This window comes from Carassius gibelio, chromosome B25 (genome assembly GCF_023724105.1).
Source record: "Carassius gibelio isolate Cgi1373 ecotype wild population from Czech Republic chromosome B25, carGib1.2-hapl.c, whole genome shotgun sequence".
In the NCBI taxonomy this organism is placed as follows: domain Eukaryota; kingdom Metazoa; phylum Chordata; class Actinopteri; order Cypriniformes; family Cyprinidae; genus Carassius; species Carassius gibelio.
In genome coordinates, this window is record NC_068420.1 from 9919156 (window position 1) to 9943948 (window position 24793).

Consider the following 24793-nt stretch of genomic DNA (forward strand, 5'->3'; position numbering starts at 1 on the left):
CTCAAATATTGTTCGCAAATCTTTCTAAATCTGTGTTAGTGAGCACTTCTCCTTTGCCGAGATAATCCATCCACCTCACAGGTGTGGCAAAAATGGGGGCAAAAACTAAAGTGTTGCATTTATAATTTTATTTAGTGTATTGTTCAAAAGTTTGGGGTCAGTAAAATTTCATTTTAAAAAAATGCATTCGATTAGCATGGGAAAAATTACAGAAAAATATGTTTTAAAAAAATTTAATAAATGCGGTTTTTAAAAAATATAATATTATGCAGCATTCATAAGTAAAGCTTCTTGATCAGCAAATCGGCATATGATTTGTGACACATGATTTGTGAATCATGTGACACTGACAACCGGAGTAATGATGCTGAATTTTCAACTTTGCATCACAGAAATAACATTTTTAAATATAAGTTAAAAAAAAAAGAAAGAAAAGTGTTAAATTCACAATATTACTGTTTTTACTGTACTCGCATTGTAAATGCATTCTTGGTGAGCATAAGAGACTTCTCTCAAAATCGTCAGACTTTTGAATGGCAGTGTACAGTCTTTCACGCTCTCTTTTTCAAAGTAAAAACACCACAAGATGTCCTCAGAAATATACAGTTTATTTACAAATACAATTGCATTTGCATAGAAATTTAAAATTCCAAAATAAAAACACATAGTAGTAAACAGATTTATTAGAGGCATCTACAGCTGAAAATTGTATTCTGAATTAAAAGCTCTCAATGTGATTACAAGTAAACAGATGAATATATTGCTCTGTTGACTTGCCTCAACTGAAAGCGTTCTCCTATGACACAGGATCTGTCCAGGATGGTGTCACAGTTACAAAAGAATCAAAAATCATTACAACGTCCATTGCATTTTATTAGTTTCGTTGTGCCAGCAGAATCACGGTATGAAGAAAAGCTCTATTCAAAGGTCCTTCCATGTCTTTGGCGGAAAACGACCAACCAATTGGTTCGGAAAGATCAGGAAGGTAGGCAATGCCCCTAAGGCACATCAGGATCATTTTTACTTAAATATCATATATATATTTATTCATCTGAAACATTAATTATGCTTGAAATGACTGTGTAAAGCTGAGTTACATGTGGTCACAGCTTTTCTAGGATATTTTCAACATCATTGAACCATTGACTCAAGACAAAGACAAGAGCTGAAACGAGCAGGAAACAATACAAGTGAACAGATCTGCCATATGAACGGGGTGAGAGATCAGCCGAGGATGTCCTCGCTCTCCTGATGCCTGGTCAGATGCAACAGATCGTCACACCAGATGGAAGGGTTGTGCCGGCTGGATCTACATTAATAATGGCAACCCTCACCAGCAGGAGAGGCCCGTACACCCCGCTTCACGCCCTCACCATGAGCTCAAACCAAAAGCTAGCTTCAATCCTCAATAACTTAATATCTCACTGGATATGTAACATATTACTCGAGGAGCAGCTACTTGTGACGTCCTCCAGATCCGGATATTAGAATGTTGATTGGCAAAAAAACAAGTGGGTGAGATGAAAAAGAAAAGGGAGATCACCTGAGCAGAATGAAACGGGTGTGATGTCACAATAAGGGCGGAGCAACGTTCTGATTGACAGCTGGGGGAAGAAAGCGATGATCCGTAAGCGGTCGGAGCATCAACACTGAGAAGAATTAAAGCGTCTGAGACTTTCCTGAGTTTCCCTTAAAGGCAATGGCGCACTTGGCCACCGAAAGACCTCCTTCTGCTAGCCTTCAGCTTCTTAACACTACAACTAAGTAATCATGTCCACTCGCACCTTCACGCACCGTCCCACACTTACCGGCTCCCTGTCTATACATCGGTTTACTTTACATGGATGGGCAAAAATTGAGTTCGATATTCTTGTGCCTCTAATAAAAGACATTTACAGATTTAATCCAACGTTCTGAATCGTCAGTACATTCACACATAGTATATAAATATTTATATAGCTTGACATTCTGTGATTCTGTTTGTTTCAGGCACTCCCTCTTCTCTAAATAATTGATGACTATGATGATGATAATGGTGAACCTAAGACTAATAGCTGGTAGCAGCAGCAGCAGGGTAAGACACTGAACCTAACACAGTGATAAAGGGAGAGTGGGGAAGAGGGAGGCTTATGGGAGTTTGTTTAGGAGATTTTGATTTGGTCATTGTGGCAAAAAAAGCTCTTTAAAAAGTCTGCTCGGGGATGACGGTGTTGAAGGGGTAGTCCCAGAATGTGGTGGTGATGCCAAAACCTGGAGAAAAGAAAATAAAAAAAAATACAGGAGGTTTTAAAAAAGGAGAAAACAAAAACAATGCAAACAACAGGTTAAATGTATTCATTGTATACAATTAAATTTTTTAAAACATTTAATATTTATTTTAATATTAAATGATATGGAATAAATATTATTCTTTAATATAAATCTTTTTAATGCCATAGCCCTGAAGACTTAAATGCACATGCACACACACCATTTATGAAACAATTCCAAAATTATTTCAATTAATAATATTATATTTAATCTTAACAATATAATAATACTTTTTACTTCATTTTATATTTTTTATAATTTTATATTGTACTATATAAAGTGATTATATATACACATATACATACACACACACACACACACACACACAATTAATATTCTTTTTTTTACAAAATTATTATTTCAATTAATAATGTTATATTTGATATTAACAGTATTTTATTGTTAATTTAATTATTAATATTAATTTAATATTTAAATTGTTTTTTTATTGTACTATATAATTTATCCATCACACACACAATTTCAATTAACAATACTTCATATTAAAAATAATAATTAATAATATTTTACTATTATTTTATATATATATATATTTATATATATATATATATATATATATATATATATATATAGTACATACAATTTATAAAACATTTAAATTATTTAAATTAATACATTATATTTAATAGTAACAATATTATAAATAATAAATGTTTATTATTAATTAAATTGGTAATATTTAACCTATATTTAATCTATCCATCATATAATTTTTTTATATTGTACTATATAACTTACACTCATAAATATAAGTGTGTAATTAGCAGCATACAATACAATTTTTTATTAATGATTGTTTTTTCTATTTGTATAGGTTTTCAAACACTGTCTTTACATAGAGACTATTAGGGACATTCTCTCTTTTTAGGCATGTAATTTACTCTCCAAACTTGGGTAGCATAAAATATAAAATAATCATATACACACATATATATATATATATATATATATATATATATATATAAACATTAGAGTAAACTGCTATTATTATTATTATTACTGAAAATTTATAATTTACAGTGAACCTGTTTATTGACCTAACCTGGCACTGGTCTTAAGCTCATTTGTGTAGAGAGATGCTCTATTGCGTGGCATCTCAAATCTCATGTCCTCACCTGCTCTTTGGTGTTCAAAGTGGTGTTTGACGTGGTACGCTTTCAGCCCGTACAAGTAGGAGCCCTTCCGTGGCGAGCCGTAGTGCAGGTAGTAGTGGATCATGTCATAGACCACGTATCCACACAGACCCCCGACGAACAGGGAGGTTCCCAGACCCTCAGGCAACATCTGCCTGAGTATCAGGTAAAAAGCGGCAATGACGATGGCGGCCAGACTCGGAGGAAACACCAGACGAGAGCCGTCAAACGGAGACTGACAGGTAAGAAAAGACCGTTAGGTTCAGCTTCATTATCTAAACTCATCTACTCAATGAATCTCATTAATTGAACAAAACCACACACCTTGTGGTGCTGACCGTGCAACAGGAAGTGCAGCATGATGAGGTAATAATTGTGGGCGGGCGGGCGCATGTGGAAGACGAAGCGATGGATGCAGTACTCGATGAACGACCACAGAAACATGCCGAACATGAAGATGAACGGAAAGCTGTACTTGTGGACCAGAATGGAGTAGTCTAGAAAGTAAAAGTGTAAAATAAATAAATAATCCATCACAAACAAGATCATTTACTTACTTGAAAGGATCGTTAAGTTAGTAAAGGAGTAATAAATAAGTAAATACAGTATGTGACCCTGGACAACAAAACCAGTCATAAGGGTCAATTTTTCAAAATAAGCTTTTATAAGCTTTCCATCGATGTATGGTTTGTTAGGATAGGACAATATTTGAAAATCTGGAATCTGAGAGTGCTAAAAAAACATAAATATTGAGGAAATCGCCTTTGAAGTTGTACAGATGAATTCTTAGCAGTGCATATTACGAATGAAAAATGAAGTTACAATATATTTAAAAGAGGAAACTTACAAAATATGTTAATGGTACATGATCTTTACTTAATATCCTTGTGATTTTTGGCATAAAAGAAAAATCGATAATTTTGGCACATACAATGTATTTCTTACATTGACTTAAGACTGGTTTTGTGGTCCAGGGTCACATATTTTAATATAAATGTAAATAATAGTTTATAAAAAATTCTAAAATAATACTTAAGTAGATTTTAGGTAACTCAGAATGTTTCAAAACACACTTTACACACACCTGATGTAATAAACAGTCTTGTCCTCTCTTGTGCCAGTAACGTGTAGCAGTACCAGCTCAGAAAGATCACCACAGGCATCCATACAATCGGCACCATGTACCTGCAAACACACACCGCAGAGTTCAAGCATCTGTTAATTAACCACCATTCACATACAACATAAATCCTAAACTATTGCATATTACAACTAGTGTACAATGTTTAACTAAACTTAACTAAAGGAACACAAGCAGCCAGAGATGCTCAATCCTGTAATGTGATTTCTCTTACCATGAGGTCTTTGTGTTGGCCTCGAAAAAGTCATTCTCGAACAGCCTGATCGGTCTGTCCACAGGCTGATGGACCCACGTGTCATATTTCTCTCCGAGATATCCGACCTGCCAGGCCAGTGGCTTCCGCCAGTCTACCAGATCCTGTACGCACAATACATTTGATAACAGTGTTATCCTAATATTATTTATATACCATTAAAACATTCTTTGAGGGCTTTTTTATGTGCAATTGTGTTATGCGCTTTTGTTCTGTATTTCTTCTTAGCTTTATTTTATTTCAGTTCTGGTTGTAGTCATATTAGTACTTCCTCTTATTAATTTCTGTTGCCAAGGCATAATTTCATTTAATTGAAGTTTTCCATCGAATTATTAACTTCATACGTGGCATGTGCGTTAACTGACTTAACCCTTTATTGCTATCATATTAAATAGCTTGTTCATTTTCCTGCCATTGTATAAAAGTTAACAGAGTTCAGGAAGTACTGCGCACCAGGAATGTTGGCGGTCAGTGATGTTAGTTTGCTGAATCATTTTACTGGTCATTGTTTACATGCAAACTTTGACCAGATGCTTTTCCTATGTTCTCCACTAGGGGTCATTATAACAGTATAAAGCACAGGAGGTGGGCGTGTCCCAGGACGTATAGGGAGCTGCAACTCTAAGCAGAGGCCTTGAACTCAAGGGTGGACTGAACCTGAAGTCTATATACTGTATGCATGGTTCTGTGTGTGTCATTTATAAAACAGCAGACTGACATTTCGGTAATCAGGTACATACTGACACCTCTCCAGAGTCACTTTGTAGGACCATGATGGGTGAGTGACTAGTCAAAGTACAAAAGGTCATTGCAATTCAGTAACATTATCTAAGGCCCAGTTAAAAAAAATAAATAAATAAATAAAAAAAAGGCTTGATCATAGCTCTGATTTAGTCCGTGTTATTTACATTTAATATTCCATAACAGAATACTAAGAACAACTTAACCATAACCACCCACTTTATTTGTTTTTTGGAACAAGGAGGAGGACAGAACAATGTATTCAGGTTTAATTCTAGGAAATGACAGTCATATCAATAGGAGGACATGTTAGAACGAATTAACGGCTTTTACTATACAGCAACGCTGGAATGAATGAGAGTGCAGCAATAAACCACATTCTTGCTATAATGAACCCAGAAATCTGGTCTGGACTGGTTGCCCAGCCTATCTGACTTACAAGTTTCATTACGGCATTAATTACACTGCTGGTTGTTATGCCTAGGCCTGATGCACTGGTTATGTGTTGGCCTGAACAATGACAGAAGAAGAACAATAAATGAAAAATCAGAGTGGGTCATATTTTTACTGTAAGATCAAAATTAAAAAGGTTATATATATATATATATATAATAACTTTTATATAAATATTTATATATTTATATATATATTATATATATATAACTTTTTTTGTACATATCATCATAAGAATTAATGTATTAATTATATACTTAAAAGTATTTCATATATTAATTTTATAACAAAAATATAAATGGTCATATCAATATAAAATTCATACTAACACCCCATATATAAAAATATATAAAAAATATATTTTGTTATTGTTAATTATTTATTTTTCCTAAATTATCAAAACTTTCTCCCCAGAACCACTAATATACTGGTAAATAAGGAAATACGTCTCCAATTTCACACATGCCTGGATATATTTCAAGTAATACAGTAACTTAATGTATTATTTATAATTTTATATTAAGAATTTACCAAAAACATTCACATTTAATTACTAAAACCTTCCCCCAGAATTTATTACTAAATTACTAGTAAATAAGGCAATACTTCTCCAACTTCACACAAACATGCATGTATTTATTACTAGGAGTAGTGACGAATGGAACAGCCCAGTTCTGCTAACAGGGTCAGTGTTCTCCAAATCATTGACCCCGTCTGTCAAATTCAAGGGGTTTGAACCAAACAATCGACGCTTGTGAAACACCTGCATGCCTCTGACAGAGAACACACGGACATTCACACACAAAAAGAGAGCTAGAAGTACATACACAAGCTTTTTCATTCTGAGTGGAGCACAAAAGTATTCTCACTTTACTCAGCTTGTGGCATCATTCAACCACAAGAAAAAGGAAGTCTTAAACGACATGAGTCTTAAATGGTATTCACCATACCAGAAAGACAGAGCAACAGAAAGTCACCTGCTCTGTAAGTGTCTGACTGTCGGTTCGAGCGAAAAGAGGAATGGCTGCTTGCGGTTTCCTGTCATATGAACTAAAGCTTCACTTCCAGATGTCAAGCAAACAAATGTGATCTGATTAAATGACTGCTCTGGGTAAATGCATCTGTGGCATGTTGCTGATCACCACAGAATGTCATTATGAATGTGTAAGGCTATGTTTTCGTAATGTCTTAAGGAAGTAATATATATTTAGATTCGTGTAGCATCATGCCCATCACACATCGATCAGATGCGTTTCCCACGAGCCATTCACACAGGACTATGGTGGAAAATATTAACTAGCTGATCTCACTAATTAACTATTTAACCTTAAAAAAAAAATCATGCACAGAAATGCACTTTTATTACATTTTGCAACATTTTTTATATGTGTGTTTTGATCATTTTTCTGATTGTAGCTTGCATTTCAAACAGGAATATGCTTGTAACACCAGTTTGTCTTTCACTTTCTCATACCGTTTCTTCATCGACTTTGCTGCACTTATTGATGGCCGAGGTTTCTTCTTCTTCTGTGGTGCTTTCGGGGATCTTCTTCCTCTGTCTCAGAGTCTGGAACAGAAGAATAGGAATAGTTCAGAAAAGCCTGATCCTCATGATCATGTTTGTTGAAGTGAGATTCATCCCTGTTGCATTTGTGTTGGCATTTGATATGAATTGTGTTTGTGGTAGTGTATGTGTGATTCGTGGCCTGATATGAGATGTGAACCTGTCTGACAGCAGGAAAATACCAAGCTGCAGCAAGCAGCTTCTGACTGGTCATGTGATCTCATGTGATGTCAGCCACCATGAGGAAACTGGCTTCATTTCAACTTTTACTAATATTAATTTTATAGTCCTTTGTTTTTGTTTTTACAAGTACTTTTCATTTCTTAAAAAAGTAAGAATTTTTATTATTATTATGAAAAAATATTAGAATTTGCCCAGGGGACATTACATCCAGCACATTAACATAAGCATTTTAATAATAATAAAATATATATATATATATATATATATACACATATATCACTGTGTCGAATTTTAAATGTCAATAATGTGTAATAAAACTACTTTTATTTCGTTTACACAACCGAGAAATACTGAAATTCAAACCATTTTTTAATTTGTCTATAAATTATTAAATTGTATGCTCCGTTTAAAAAGTATATTAGTTGTGGCATTTTTTAATAGTTCTGGTAAAAGTTGAAAAATTATATAGTAATATCCCTTCTAGGTCGGACCCGCCGTCGTTCAGAAATCCATCAAATAAGTACTAACAAAAACAAAACACTAAATACTTTCAATAAAATATCCAAGCAGAGATAGAAAAAATCAGATCTGCTGTTGTCCCGAAAACTAATACTAATAAAAAATGTGAAAAAAAAGAGATTCAAATCTAACAGTAAAAATTACAACATGGCACAGATAATTGTGATCATAAATATGACAAATAAGCTTTTCACGTCTTAGATAAAACATACACCTACCCTCATCATCATCATCATCATGCCACCAAAGTACACAACGCCTTATTCACATGATGCACACATCACAGCACACATTACGTCATGGACCTCATCCCACAAGATGAAAGAGCTTCTCGTTTTTCCATAGGGCCATACACACACACACACACACACTCAAGCACACCGTTCACAGGTGGCTAGTTTGTTGGGACAGATTAAAAACACTAATCAGGTCTCACGTCGCACCATACCATTCTAATGTTAAAGAGTTGATTAACCCTGCCCCCTTCACACCTGCACACACACACACACACACACACACACACACACACACACACACGTCCATGGCAACCTAACACCTAAGCCACACCACACACTCGCCACAGAATTATAGTTATAAAGGTTAACGGCTGTGATGTTGCTGTTTGAGAGTGACTGTGGGGCCGAAGGGTAATTACGATAAAAACTCAGAGGTCACATGTTATTGAATATTTACGCAATTGAATCCAGACCTGCATGTGATTTCGGTACAACATATTTCAATAGAAACATACATACATTATTCATGAAGGTCTAAATATCTCTATTTCTTGCATTCATTCGTTATTGCCCTGTAAGAAAGTTGCACTCTTAGCAATTATGTATAAATTCACTCTGCTTAATTATTCTTATGAAAACCATCAATGAATGGGAAAATTGCTTGGGTTTCATTAAGGTGGCCTTTTTAGTGCAGAAAATGCAGGGTGGAAGCAGGTGGTCAAAAACTGTGGTCTGGAGAATCTCCATCAATGACATGACTTCACAGGGTCAGGCGCTTTGGTGGAGTGATGGTGTCGTTTAATGTGCTTGTTTTCTAATTTCACTGATAGTCTTATCTGAAGATGTTGTAAATACAAATGTCATGTGGGTATTTCCATTGTGCAAAACAGCTTGTCCTTACAGCAAGTGAATAACAGGTGATCGTTTCGGCTAATGTAAGTAATGGTAATTGTATTAGAACAGTAATAGTACTGAAATTATAACATAAAGAAGTGGCAATAAGTGAGCCTGTAAAAAGTAGGCCACAGCCATGCTTTTTATGACCTTCAGTTTGGGTTTGCTGAAGACCAAGTCAGTATTTTTGACCTGACCACATATTTCAATCTGTTTTCTTTCAGTGTGATCACTTTCTTTTTCTCTCAATGGGTCTTTTACCCACTTCCCATCATCCATCTCTGCATATCAAGGTTACAAAAATCACCCTTTTTTCTGCACAACTTTCCACTGAATCAGATATAATAAAATATAATTTATTGTATAATAAAACAGGCCTTTACTATAACTAGTATACATTAAAAATAATTAATATACAATGTATGATTAATAAACATTGAAATAAGCCTCATGAAGCTCACCAAGGTTGCATTTATTTAATCAAAGACAGTATAAACAGCAAAAATTTTGAAATATTATTACTATAACGGTTTTCTATTGTATTATTTAGAAATATAATTTATTCCTGTAATGGAAAGCTGGATTTTCAGAAGCCATTATTAAAGTTATCAGTGTTATTTGGTTTTTGCTTATATTGTGATACATATTTCTACAAAAACATATACATATATACATACAATTATTTTTAATTTTTAATAGTGAAGTGGAAGGGGGCTTCCAACACAACAAAAACATAATTCTGTAAGAAACTATGAAAACGGCTCAAACAAACTTTTAGAAGCAGACGAGCCTGACCAAATATTCCTGATGACTGTTTGTCCAAACATCAAACACACACATGCAAACTCATCTTTGAGTGCACTTATGTTAACACTAACATAAAATAAGCTTACTCCATGTCAGTCCAAGCTGTTGTCACACTCAATGTGACACACTTTTTTAATACTTAACTTGCAGCTTAAATAGCACATACAACAATTTATCAAAATACAGCACCAATAAAGTGGTCATTTGGGTTTATTGCACCTAGACACACCCAGCACACGATATGCATACGTGACTGCTGGGGTGTTTCATTGTTTACAATGAGCCACGGCAATCATTAGCTTGGAAATACACACAAACCAAGACGAAAAAGAGGAAAGGGGAATTAACACTTTAATAATTAACATTCACGGGTTGTTAGCGACACAAAATCAACGCATCTGAAGAATGCAAATCTATCGAATCAATTTTTATTTGAATTTTTGACACACTGAAGAAAGGATTTCCACACAGACGCACACACAGAAATGAACTCCAAACCAGTGCCTGGGATAATACACAAGGGATTGCATCTAGAAACAAACCGTTGTCGTTATAGATACTGTCACTATCAGAGCACCGCAATTGCTGAAAACCTGCACGACAGGCCTTATGCACAATACATATAAGACTAGAAACCAGAAGTCAATCTGGCATGTACTTGCATGTTGACATCTTGATTACATGCTTTCAAGTGAACAATATGTATAGTGTACATAGCATCCAAGTGCCAAACGTAGATACTGTCACAGAGTATCTAGTATCTATCTGGTCTTGATAAAGTCCAAGTCTTTTTGAGTTGTTTTTAAGTTCATGGTCGATGAGCCACTACAAATTGACTGTGAATGCCAGCAAATCATTTGCCTTTATAGCTCAGAAATAGTGTTGTATTAGTGGGTGTGTGTGTGCGCGCGTTGCATTACGACCAGCACATGTGATGCGAGATGTGTGCTGCCCTTTTGCCGAGGTGAACAAAGGTGCTGAAGCGAGAACTGCATGGAAGATATGAGCGGGAAGGTTCAGTCATGTGAGGTGGTCGCTTTGGCAGGTCATTTAGCCAACTTTAGCAGCTTCTTGTGCAAGACTCCTACAGCCAAAAGCTTAGGAAAAGCAGGGTGAGATTCAATTTGGTAAAGTGCAATAGTCCTTAAAAGTAGGGCAAAATAATACACCGTTATCTCATGGTTATAAAGAAGGAAGTTAGAAGAGAACTAGAAAAGATTAGGAAGGGTAAGATCAATAAGTTACATTAGGCCTAGTTACAAACTTACGAACAAAAAGTTACAGACTCGGAATAGGGTTAGAACAAGATGCAGTTTTCCCATGATGCAGGCGGCCGGTTGGGGGTCTATAAGAGTTCTCTGATCTGTGCTGCAGAAGATAGTTTGAGCTCAACAGGACTGAGGAGGAAAGAGCTTTCAAAGGGATCATGTCTAGATGGTAACCTCATTCTGTGAAACTCTGCTTCCAAGGATAAGGTTGCTATTGGACTCTAAATAAACAAAGTAGTTGACATAACATACACGTATACTTTTATTTCACAGAACATCTAGATCTTAGACCGAATTTAACAGGTTAGTTTTCGGTCATCATTTACCTGATGTACTTCGTTCATCTTTAGAATGCAAATGAATGAAATCCAAGAGCTTTCTGACCCTCCGTAGACAGCTGACAACTGATAGCTTCAATTGTGTGATATTTTACATTTTGAAAAAAAATTTTTAACATTGCCTTATTCATCATATGTAGTGTGGAATTAATAAAAAAAGATCATAATAACAATAATTAGCTAAATGCTGTTTGAAACCATGCTAGATTAGCAGGTTTAGCATGTCACACTGTTGGATATAACAACTTTCCCAAAGTATTTCCTGTATTTCAATTTGCAATAAAGGCTCGTTCTAACAGCAAGCGGATCTCTGTTTAACCTCAAAAGCATGAAGATCATAAATCTGAACTGTTGGATTGCATCTATTCATGTGAATATGGCTTTTGGTTATGTGGTTAAGTTTGTGTACCTGAAAAAAAAAATCCACAGTCAGAAGATTGATTAAACCTAAACTAGGTCAGAGAGTCAAAGAGATGTATTGTTGTCCTAAGAGACAGTGGGACAACTAATAAACGAAGACTAGCCATGCTACGGAAATTGAGAAAAAAATTAAAAATGACATTAAAACTAAACCACTTCCTATTTCCTTTCCATTTTTATGGTCTAGGCCTTTGTTATATTTCTTCACAGTTTATTAAACCCAATCAAATGAAGCGTACATGATCCTACATTTCACAGTAAAAACATACACAATGCAACCCAACACAAATCTTGTCTGTACCACACTACATGTAATTGTATTACCTTGAAAAAGGGGCTTATTTACAAAAGAGAGGCTTTTCAATTGTTCTCAGTGGACATCAAGAGAATAAATTACATTTGGATGAGGTAAGTAGTCCTTTTCTAGTGGTTACAGAGGTTTTTTTAATGGTGAATGCTTATGTCTAGAAACCACAGTTGTATAGCATGGTCCTTATTGGTATGAAAGAAAAAAGATGGAAGGAAACGAACCAACAGGATGTTGTCACTTTTAACATTCAGCAAAAGCACTGTGTTATTAGGACTGACACCCTGTATGAAGACCAACAGAGTGGAATGTATGAAATTAAAGTCATTTAGTCATTACACCTAGGCGGTATCATTTTCCGGTGTGGTATGCAAATATCTATTGGACTAAAGTTATGACAGTTGCACTGGCAGACTCAAAATCAGTGACGTAAATAATATTGCATGAATCAGCTGTGTAAAGTTTTCAGGGTTATCCCAATGCGGCAGTCAGGAAACCCTAAATTTTGGAGCTTGGCCGACCTTGGAGCATGAGTTATTTTAAAGACAATTAACCCAGAAACATCAGATCATTTGGATTCCAGGGAAGTAGCAAGGATCCTGCTACATTTCTTATTGGTAATATAGTCCGTAAGATAGCCAGTAATACTTATATAGTCAGTAAGATGAGGGCAAGGAGGAGGCCAGTGATGTAGATTGTCATGGGGGCTGAAAAAATTCCTCTGGGTGAACAATAAGGCTTCTTTATGGAGCAGTAAGGGTCCGGGACACTGAATGACAGAGACACTCATACATACAGAAAGAGTTGCGAGAACAAAAGCATGGAGGACAGAGGAAGAGAGCTCAGGCTGGTACGATCCAAACAGGGCTGGCAGTGTGTCGAATGGTGCATGGGTGGTGGTCAGAGTACGGTTGGGGGTTGAGAGCCTCAGCTACATACACTCGAAAGGGCACCAAGGCCATCAGCAATGCCTAGCCAAACCCTAGTAAGCTTTACTCTCCCAGTCGATGGTGACGGTAGGCAGTGCTCTTTACAATTTGCTCAAACCCCACACATTCCACAGATAAAGATGTAGGAACAAATGTAGTCACATACCAACTAGTGGAAAAACACACCCTCATTGTTTTCAAACTGCAGACATTTTGAATCAGTTTACCATTAACAAAGGTACTGCAATAGAGGATGTTTGGTAATCTTTGTAAAAGCACAGATACTAGTTTGGATAGTTCCACCTGAGCAATTCCTTCTCTAATGCATGTACAACAAGATATTTGTTTAAGTATCACTGGCTCGCCAAGCCTGTGTTCTTGTCAGGAAGGGGTTTCCAGTAGAGTAAAAGTTCTATGGTCAAAGTTCACACTGACTGACATCATTTGGGTCTATTTAGGAGTGTCCAATCCTGCTCCTAAAGGGCGACTGACCTGCAGAGTTTAGCTCCAGTCTAAATTAAACACACCTCAGGTGTCAGAATTACTAGGAAGTTCGTTGAGGCAGACCGGAGCTAAACTCTGTGGGACATTGGCCTTTCGGCAACGGGATCAGACGACTCTGATTTAGGTTGTTGACCTGCAAAGAAAAAAAAACTCCTTTGTTCATTTCAGGTCAAACTGAAACTCTGAAGAATCTTGACGCAACCTCATCAAGCATCATTCTAGAAGTTTGTCGAAATTAATGATAAAATCAGTGGTTTTTTGGAATCAAAAATGACACTAGCTTAAAAAAAGCTATGCCGCATTACCTCACCTGTTTTAACAGTGATCAGGACATGACCCATAAGGGTTCCTCCAAGTCAATAATTAACCATTATCCAATCAGTGCCAGGATACACAGTTGGACGGAATGATCCTGATAAGAGGAAGCAACTGATGGACTACTCCAAGCTCAAAAACATCAGCCATGTGAAGTGGAACTGATTTGGGGCAGATGGAAAACATTTGGCCTGTGTTATTCAGAGCAACACTTATGTAAATTCACAGGGAGAAATCCCTTGTCAACCTATCCAGTTTCAAGATCCACATGTCTCTCTAAACACACGTTTTCTTATTTCTTATTTTGTTTTTCTTATTCTCCATGGGGGATGTTTAGGTTTTATTTCAAGCACGGTTGATGGAAGCACTTGGCGAGGTGTGCAGAGTCTTGTGACATAAGTAGAAAATGCTGGCTTCTTGTTCAACATATGTAAATGACTAAACAAAAGTAAATGTTAACGCAAATGTGCTGAGGGGAGGGTTGCTGAATGCATCACTGTTCTAAGATTATGAACCACCATTATGCACCATATACGTAAAAGAACAAGCTTCACAGTTGGACATTATCCAATATAATGTTGAAAAAAAAAAATTTGACTTGTCAATGTTCTTTATAAAAAAAATAAGGATACAGTGAAGTACTTACAATGTAATTGAATAGGGCTAAGTTTTAAGGAATGCAAAGCAGAAATGTGAAGTTTGTGAAATCTTGTTTACTAAGTCACTAACATTTGATTCTTCTGTTAAAACTTGAGCATTCTTTTAAATAAAGCCATCTTTTGGCTATACTATTATATTACAAGGGTCTTTTATCAAAATTATGTAAACTTTTACAAATGAGCCCCATTCACTTTTAATTGTCTCACTGTAACCCACACTTTAAAAAAATGAGGGACAATTGGAAATCCATTTCTGTGATTATCAACAACATTATGGCACAAATGCTGTTAACTGAGCTTAACGTGTACCGAACTCAGAATAATCCTTTAAGGTTTTGAATTTATCTGTAGACTTTGCATTCAAATCAATGCTTCTTTCTCTGTCCTTTCCTCTCAGGCCTCATTCCGTTCCAAATGTGATTCAGGATCAGCTTTTTTACCGCTTTTCTTTGCTCATAATTCACCAGTCCAAAGCCAAAACTGATCCCAGACCTGTCGATCTGGAATTGAAAGTGGTAGGTGGGGTTAAGAGAGTCTATTTCACCATAAACAGGGATGTTGTTGGTTGGTAAGCTGTATCACGCAGAGAACTGGTGGAACCTGCTGGGCCAGATATTGAGAGTCCTCCCAAGCATTTTCTCACCTTTTCTAAAACGCCAAGCCAAATTTAACATCAATGACCAGCTTCATTTTTTTTTTTGGAGTCGGCAGATATGGGAAAGATTAGGCTAGATGTCTGGGATATAGTCGGGAAACCAGTAAATTCTCTTCTCATTATAATTTACAGAATAAACTAGATTTTTAAATCAAGACAGTCAAAAATATTTGTTAAACCAGTAAAAGTACTTTTATCTGCATAGTGCAAAGGGTAAAAAAAAAATGAAAACGTGAAGGCTGTTCGCTTGTAAAAGAAGACCATAAATCTTCATGTAAAAGCACTTTTAGGGTTCCTCCCTTCAAACAAGGGTGCAAAGTTTTCTTCATTTGCAGGTCTGCACACATGAACATGTCCTATTGTACGGAGTTCATCGATCAAGAGCTTCTCACATGTAAAGACCTTTAATCTAGGAAAAGCATCATCAAGAAGATTAGAAATCCATGCAACAGGATTAGCATGACTGAAGTTCACGGATTCATTTCTCCAATGTCTGCACACTGGGCACTTTTTTCTCATTTTGAGATAATTTGTGTGATAATGAGTACAGTCGTGCCTGTATAATAATTCTGTAGCTTTGGTACAAAGTCAATTGATAAAAAAAGTAAAAAAAAAATAATAATAACAAGGTATAACAATACCAATCTTTTCTACAGTATTGGTAGTACTTAGAAACCAGGAAGAAAATATGACCAAATTTGTATCTATTGTCTGCAATTAGTTATATATATTAGTTTAAAATATATAATAAAATAACTACTTTGAAAATCTTTAAAATCGTTTAACTTAATTGAGAAATACTTACTAAAATGCCATTGTTCTAATTCAATCGGTTAATATCACATTGATATCGATAATACACAAATGTGTTCATTCACTTTTGCTATAATATCAGAGTATCAACAATTTAGACATTTTGATACAAATGACTAATATAAATGTGGTTTAGTGACATGTAGTTTAATACTCAACCTAACCAAATATTCTCCAAGCAGACAAACAAGGTTTAGCTTCTTCATTAAAGAGGAACATCTCTGCTTCATGTTCTCTACAGCGAACAATTGTATGAAGCAGGTATCGTAAAAGATAAGAAGAAATCTATAAAAATCAATAGCTGTATCATAAAGGGAGTAGCAAATGCGATTAAAAAGATAGGGAATGGAACGCACATCCTACAGAATCAATGACACTGAACATAGTTTTCCAACTTTGATGTGTTATTCCTCATTTGTATCTCTTTTGAAGACTGGCTGAACCGGTTAAAAACTTCAGCACATTGAAGGCAAATACCCTTCAAATACCAAAGATGAGATCCTACAGAATATTATTCGAGTTCTAAAGATGACACCACCTGATGGTTCCAAATGTAACCTTCTCTGGTCAAAGTTGTCTTGTAGAGAACCTTTATAACACATTGATTTGATTTAAAGCTTTGAGATCTAGCAGAAGTAATGGCGTTCAAATCGTATGAATTAAGATACAGGTAATTGTGACATATGCTTCAAATATTACAACGTTACTGTACATTAAAAAACAATGTCAAATGTGTAGGTTGGCTCTGTTGAACTTCTACGGTGTCAGCTTTGGAACAATACACCCTTTTTCTTTGCAAAGCCACAATTCAGGAAGGGTTTATATGAATCACACTTATTCAGCAGGCACAATTATTCTATATGCGTTGCATTATTAGCAGATAAATTAGTTGGGATGAAACCATGTGTGTGTCTCCTGGGAGTGTCGGTGTGAACTTTGACACAGTCAAGAAATCGTGTAAGAGGCCACGTTCACACAGCAGCAGAATACGGTTGTCAGTCATGTATTTGAGTCCTTAATACAGTTACGTTCACACACAGTACAGTTATTTACGGGTGTAACCAAACTCACACCTGAAAATTTTCAGGACTCAGAAAACATGCGCTGTGTGAACTGAACAGGACTGGACAACTAGTGGTCTGTCACGTCATGTGCCACACAAAAACACATCTACCACGTTATGTGTTTCAATGTATGAACTCGCAGCTCGATTGGACTCTTGTCGTGTCAGAAAGTGATAAGACAGTTTTATATCACCATCTTTTTTTTTATGGCCATCCCTGTCAGCATGAATGTGCAACGGGAGTCAAGCCCAGCTACAGTGAACAAAGTTTTCTAAACACAACTGTTGTGAATGAGACATTTCGAGACTCACACCTGAAAAAGAAAAAGGCAGTTGTCAATCCCAAAGACTGACAGTGTGAACGTACTGTAATCAGAGTACATTTTAACACCGGTTCCCCTCTTTTACTGTAACTCAACTTAATGACAAAGAATGTGTCAGTCTCTGGAAGTCATTTAAAAGCAACCTTGGCCATATTGTGCGTTTTGCTACGTTGACAGCTTTTCTGGGTCCCAGGGTCCCACCCAGAGCCATGGAAACAAGTGTCTCCTGGTGACACCAGGATTATGAGTCTTGTACCCAGCATGCTCCTCTCCTGGGGACTGTCTGGTGGCTTGATGCAATTAATGAGCAACCAAACCTCAGTTACCTTAGGGACCAATTGTGACCGAACCATCTGCATGTAATCTATCAGTGACCCAAGTCATAATCTATCAGTGAGAACTTCTAAGCACCTCTTTCAATTGGACCTTCGGCTCCCAAATGCCTTGCGTTCCCAAGATGTACCTATTTTGCCAGTCTGACACAGCCTCCTTGGGGAAAGAGAATGGAGGGTTATAAGGAGAATATGTTTGATGACACTAGACCAACTAAGTACTGAGGCCATCCCTGTTGGCATAGCAGCCTGCAGTAAACATTTCGCACACCAGAGGATACCGGTTCATCCTACAGTCTTGTGGTTATAGGCATACCTGGATTATAGCATGAACTATACTGATCCAATAGGAGGTTCTATCACAACCAGGAGAAAATATTAAGAAAGGAATTTCAGTGAATTTCACTGTAATGAGCATTCACAACCAAGATGGCCCTTGGTGAAGGATGGCATGCTGCTTTGTGGCTGAAGCCATGGAAAACAAAAAGGCTATTGAGGAAGAAATGAGATTCATTTCCTCAGAAATGAAGCATTCCAGAGATTCATGCCTCTGCCTTGTACGTTCTTCTCAAAAATGATCATGCAACTAAACCAGTTCACTCTGACTTGGTGAGACGTTCACCAAACGTTTCAAATGGACTTGGAACAACTACAATCTAAAATTTGACTTCTATTATATCAAGCCAATTTACTTTTGTACTGAGACATATTTTTGAGTATAGCATATTAAATTGAACAATTTCAGGCCAGAGTTTGCAGTCAATCACAAAGGAAAACGAGCTGTGGAAAATACAGCGGGTGGCAGATTGAAACAAAAGAAGATTTGACATTATCTGAATTGGTACATATTGGTACCATAATAGTTATCAGCCAATACTACATACATTTTATACTGTATCATAAAATTAATCAGCATGCACATTTACATTTTACAACCTTTTCAATTCTCTAACACTTATTTAGTCTTAGAAAAAAATGATAAACTGTTATTAAATGTTATCTTTCGCTAATCTCAAAATGAATATGCACTTTCCACACTGTACAGTATAATGATGTGCTTTAATTTGTTTAGCATTTATAATAATGGATTTTAGTATTTCAATTGTAATTTATTTAGACAAAATAGTAGGCCTATATCATCAAAATATCTGTAATTTATCAGTTATCAGCCATAATTATGGCCTAATTTGTATCTGCAAATTCCTAAAAGCAAATCATTTCGATGAAAAGTTGTGAAAACAATATATCAAATAGCATAAATATAAGTAATAGCACAAGTATGAAGAAATACAACATAATTTACAAACAGAAATACAAACAGAATTAAGAATCTGAACCAGTAAAAAAATATTTAAAATGAAATGAAGAAAAAAAAATCTAATTAATAATATCTTTTTAGCCCTATTCAGTGTGATATCTCTCTAAATGGAATAGAAAATAAACCTGAAGTTTAAGATAAACCCAATAATCCAACCTTAAACCATAAATTCAAATGTGCATGTGTCAGAGCATTTGGGAGTGGGAATGTGGGCGCTACTTGAGCTGACACCATACGTGCCGTGGAAAACGTCTGAGTGATGTACACAAGGGTGCTAAAGAAGCCTTTGTCCTTTCGCCTCTGTACAGAGTTATGAACTGAAGTGATGTCTTGCTTTATAATAGTGATCATTACGATCTTACCAGTTACAAGGTAACTTACAGTCACAAGGCCAGTTGTTTCATAAAGTACAATCAATATATCCAAAACCCTAACAGCTATTTACCTAGACATTTATGCATCACTGCACTTATCCATTTATCTCGTTCTCCTCATTCAAATTCATGCTTGTTCAAGAAGTGGAACCGCCTGATACCATTTTGTCATTACATCACTGGCAGCACACCCATAAAAGGTCATCGCCTCGTCATAACCTCAGTAGATATGAGCAAATGGACTACAGCCCCTGCACCTACACCTAGTCATCAGGTCCAGCTGATTACACGAGCAATCAATTAGAAAGAGAGACAGACATCTCCCAACAGATCTCGTGGATGTTTGTGTTGCTGCCTGACTAAGGCCTTTTGAGTTTGTCCTTTCAATGTCATATGCATTAATACTATGAATGCTTTCAAGTTTAGCCAGTTTTTCAGAATTAAATAGAGTATGTGACTAATATCATGAATCACTGTTGTTTCTTAGTGGGAAAAAACAGCAATCAATGGGCTCCAGATCTGAAGGAGGAGCTTGTTTTGAAAATGAGTGTGTCATAAAAAAATGATAAGCGCAATCAAATTTTACTGAACTTTTGAAGATCGAGCTGGTTTAGGGCGATCTTCTCTCTGATAAATCTTTAACATTTATAATACTCGATCGCGAAAATTAATCAAACGTGAGGCAGAAATTCGTAGGGCTTTCTTTTTTATGTTTTTTTAAGTCTTATGAAGGCTGCATTTATTTAAACAAAATCACAATAAAAACGGTAATATTGTGAAATATTATTACAATTTATTTTTATTTTATCATTTTTGGATATATTTTAAAATATGTTTTATTCCTGTGATGCAAAGCTGAATTTTCAGCATCATTAAGCCAGACAGGAAACCTTCTAATATAATGTTTTCCTGCTCAACAAAAATATCAAAAATTAAAAAAAGATCTAAATATTAAAAATTAATTGCTTCTAAAATGTCCTTCCATTTGTTAATATTTTGCATTTAAATAAAAGCAATGAAAGAAAAATGCTTGCCACTGGTTACTCAATAACTAATAGGAATTTTACATATAAATTTGTATGACATGATATCAGATATCAAAGGTCTAAAAAATTGCCTAGATAATCCCATGAGACAATTCCACTTTCAATCTTTGAGAGAAATGTAGTTGATATTTTGCACTGAATTATGGATTTAACTATTTTACAGATTTTTAAATCACTAGGACTCACTACAAAAACAATAAAATACTTAGTACTAGCAGTATTTATAACCTGAGGGTGTTAAAATGTGCTTGTGAAACTATGTGGAAACATAGATTAGCAATGTCTCAGGCCAAGCCCTTCTGTTGAGTGGTGGGGATTCAAGTTCTCACACTTTTAGAAGGATCAGACTGTTTACACTGCAAGCTGCTGAGAACCGACTTTAACATTCAGGACAGGCGACTCAAAGCCTCAAAGTTAAACTCCGCATCAAATATAGGCCACAGTTTGGACACAGGACACAATAGGACACAATTCGTCCGGAACACTTTTAACGCTCCCTTATTTTATACAAATGTATAGTTGAAATAGTACAAGATACCAGCAAATGAGTGAAGCTTGGTTTCATTCAGTAACTAATATGAAATTATGGAGTGACCATTAATTGCAATGATACTTCACGTGAACCCTTTCATGTGAATGCTGGCAGTACTCTGTGAAACCTGAAGTGGCGTGGAAACTTTCCAGCTTAGCTATTTTGTTGTGGGTCATGCTGGAGTTTATGCCACTGCTTAGACAAGACAGACCGGTTTGATTGTCTCTCTCACACACACACACACACACACACACACTTACACCTTCTACATTCTAAAATATCCACCCTTCTTCTGCACTTTGAGCTTGTAGCCAGTACATGCCATATATCAAGAGGTTTATTACAGGCATAATGGCAATAAAACCCTGTCAATAACTAACAGTTTTGTTTATATGACTAGATATGTATAAAACTAACAATAAAATGAATATAATACATAAAGCTGGAGATACCTGGTCCTTCACCCCGCTTGTTCCTTGGGGAGGACAGAGGAGAGGCAAGCGCAGAGGGCTTGTTTATCTAATAAGAGCCCTCAGAGGAATATCTACCTGCTTACACGACGCACACATATCACAAGAACAATCTAGGCGTTTCTTATCAAAGGGTTTTTCAAATATTACTTCGGTTTAAAAAAAATTATAAAAAAAAATATTTACTGGTTAAAAAATATTAATAAAAACCGACAAAAATAAACCTGTCTATAATTGCGTCATCACGTGTGACATAACGGCATAGCATGTCTTTTGTTCTTAAACATGCATACAAAAAAAGCATATAACATATATTGCTTCTATTTGGCTTTTCAAATATGAAAATATTAAAGTTTATTGTAATTTTATGAGTCCAAGTTTAGTTTGTTCAGTCATTAAAACATTTACATTTACTGCATAATAGCCTACTAAATTTAATTTCTGTCATATAGACAAGGCAAAACGTTTTATCATGTTTTAATAATAAACGACAAATCGAGCATGCACTTAAGTGGTAAACATATGTACAGAATGTTTTATTTCTCGAAACAGTGAACGGTGAGTGGAGAACCGCTTGGGCCGATTCACTTTGAATCGTGAACGAACTCCACAGATTTATTAAAAAGATCCGAATCGGATGACAGTTTAAATCATTTCGAATCTGTTCTGACTATTAAGAATCTTTACGCACTAAACTTCCTCCTCAAGTCCCTTTCTGGCTCTGTTTGCTTCATGTAATGTAGCCTAGTTCCTGAACCAAAGATTGACATCTTAAGACATGACCTCTCTTATAGTTAAACTTCCTCAAAATAGTGCGCGTGTTTACTTGAGTGACTTTCTGTTGCTATTTCGGAACTCACCCCCGTATCTTCATCTGTGCTGTCTCTGTCGAGTTCACCGATGTAGTACTGCTCCATCCAGCGCCGGGCGTTCTCCGAGTGCCGGTGTGGGGGTCCTTCGATCTCGGGACTGATGTCCCTGCCAGAGCGGCGGAGGATGAGCGCCTCTCCGCCCGGGTGCATCCGGAGGAACCCGGTCACATCGTAGACGCGCGTCCCTAACAACACCCAGCACGATTCCTTGGTGCAATGTTTGGCTACCTCCTTTTCGGAAAAAAAGCGAGGGGACACCGAAGGTGACATTTTATTTTTCATTTAGGGGAGTCCACAAGACGATAGAGAACGGTAGACATGCAGGTGGGACCCCCACTGACTTTCTCCAGTGCTCGTGGACTACAACTACTGACTTTCGACTTCGAGTCCGAGCAGAGTTCATACCCAGCTGCTCATTACGCATCTCATGAATAATTCATGACGCAGTCACTGCTGATCCATGCACCTGTTGCGCGTGCCAAGCGCAATAGCGGCAAAACGATGGACAAGCTGTGTTTGTCAGACATTTTCTAAAAAATAAAAATAATAATAATAAAATAATATTTAAAAAAAATACACTATACCAAAAGCTAACTCGTCACGTAAACTATCGATACTTGCTCAGTGTACTTCCTCCTTGTGGGCGTTGTTGGTGTCATAACCATAGACTGTATAAAAACGTTGTGTTTACACGCAGGGCGCGACTCAAACAGGTTGTCTATAGCGTTTTATGGCACTGTGAGACGTGACTCGATTAGGTTTTAGGTTTTAATTTAGGTTTTAAATCAGATTAGGTTTTAATTTAACTTGAGACCCAGATAACCCGCCTTTGACAAAAAAAAAAAAAAAAACGCGGTTGGTTTCCCATACTGGATGTTTTTAAATAGCTGTACTTTATATACACGTAATGTGGAATATAATTGAGACTGAATGTATTTTAAATATGATTGTTTATATACTCGCGCGCAACGTACGTTTTTTTAAGGCGTTGTGACGTCACATGCGCACATATTAGTTGAACAGACAGAAATAAGTACTAACATGAATTAAAAAAAAACTGACTGAGTAATGAAAGTCGGTTTAGTCACACTGCTGCTTAGACGTAAAAAAAGTAGAATGAATAGCCTACTCTAAAGTCTTTTATAACCTAGTTTTACCATCAATAAGTAAATATAAACAATATAAACCTTAAATTAATAATAATAATAATAATAATAAGGAATTTACTCACTATACTGTTAATGTCCATTAAATTTTTCCAGTGTTGAGGTCAGTATAGGTTTTATTAGGGCGTCACAGTTTCGTCTCTGGGTGGCAGTATTGCTAAGTAAATAAACATATTAAAAAACGAGTTGAACATTTTCAATGTTTTTACAAAAAAAAAAAAAGACATTTTAAATTGTTCGAAAATCTATAAAATAGTTGTAAAGCAAGCTTAAACGGTACTAAAGTAACCCGAATTATAAATACAAGTGGTGAAATAAATCGGTAAATCGGTGGTGATATATATGTACTGTAGACTATGATGAAGGGTGACTTAATAGATATTTAGTGGCTGCTGAAATTTACACAGGTGGTTACTAAGAGATTTATTGCAGCTCCATATTTTATGACACTAAACCATACAAATTTACAGCTAGGGAAAAGATAAAGAGAGGTGGAGGGTTCAGAGAGCTCTGCATCATATCACATGATCAAATAATGCACAAAAGGAACAACAACATATAAAATAACACCTATAATAATTATTATTTTTATTATCTATTTATTTATTTATTTATTGCATATGGCTGAAAATACTATTCTGATTATTTCTGCAATATAATTCAACAATACTTGAAATTTTTTAAGACTGCATATGCAGATCTACCCAAATTTTGTTTGATTATTTGAAACTTGCTTCTGGTTTTTGTGAGACCTGCTTCGTCTTGCAGAGCTGGTAAGGCCTCTCTTGAGGTTTTCTCGAGACAACTGACAGTTGAACAAGGCAAAAAAAGCTG

At 36.0% G+C, this 24793-nt stretch overlaps 1 protein-coding gene across 1 annotated transcript; it reads right to left on the bottom strand.

The window, feature by feature from the left end:
- Positions 1-589: 589 nt before the first annotated feature.
- Positions 590-23175, bottom strand: fa2h (fatty acid 2-hydroxylase). Its single transcript, XM_052597765.1, has 7 exons — positions 22782-23175; positions 7527-7619; positions 4820-4962; positions 4549-4649; positions 3789-3961; positions 3447-3699; positions 590-2250 (listed from the first exon to the last, which is right to left on the bottom strand). The coding sequence occupies exons 1-7, from the start codon at positions 23073-23075 to the stop codon at positions 2183-2185; spliced, it is 1125 nt and encodes a 374-aa protein (XP_052453725.1). The 5' UTR covers positions 23076-23175; the 3' UTR covers positions 590-2182.
- Between the last annotated feature and the right edge of the window lie 1618 nt (positions 23176-24793).

What these genes read in the sequence shown, in the direction of transcription:
- fa2h (XM_052597765.1), bottom strand. Translation starts at nt 23,075, where the DNA reads ATGAAAAATAAAATGTCACCTTCGGTGTCCCCTCGCTTTTTTTCCGAA. An exon ending in GCCAACACAAAGACCTCATG is followed by an intron (nt 4,650 to 4,819) that starts GTAAGAGAAATC and finishes GTGTGTTTGCAG; the next exon opens with GTACATGGTGCCGATTGTAT. An exon ending in AAGACTGTTTATTACATCAG is followed by an intron (nt 3,962 to 4,548) that starts GTGTGTGTAAAG and finishes TTTACTTTCTAG; the next exon opens with ACTACTCCATTCTGGTCCAC.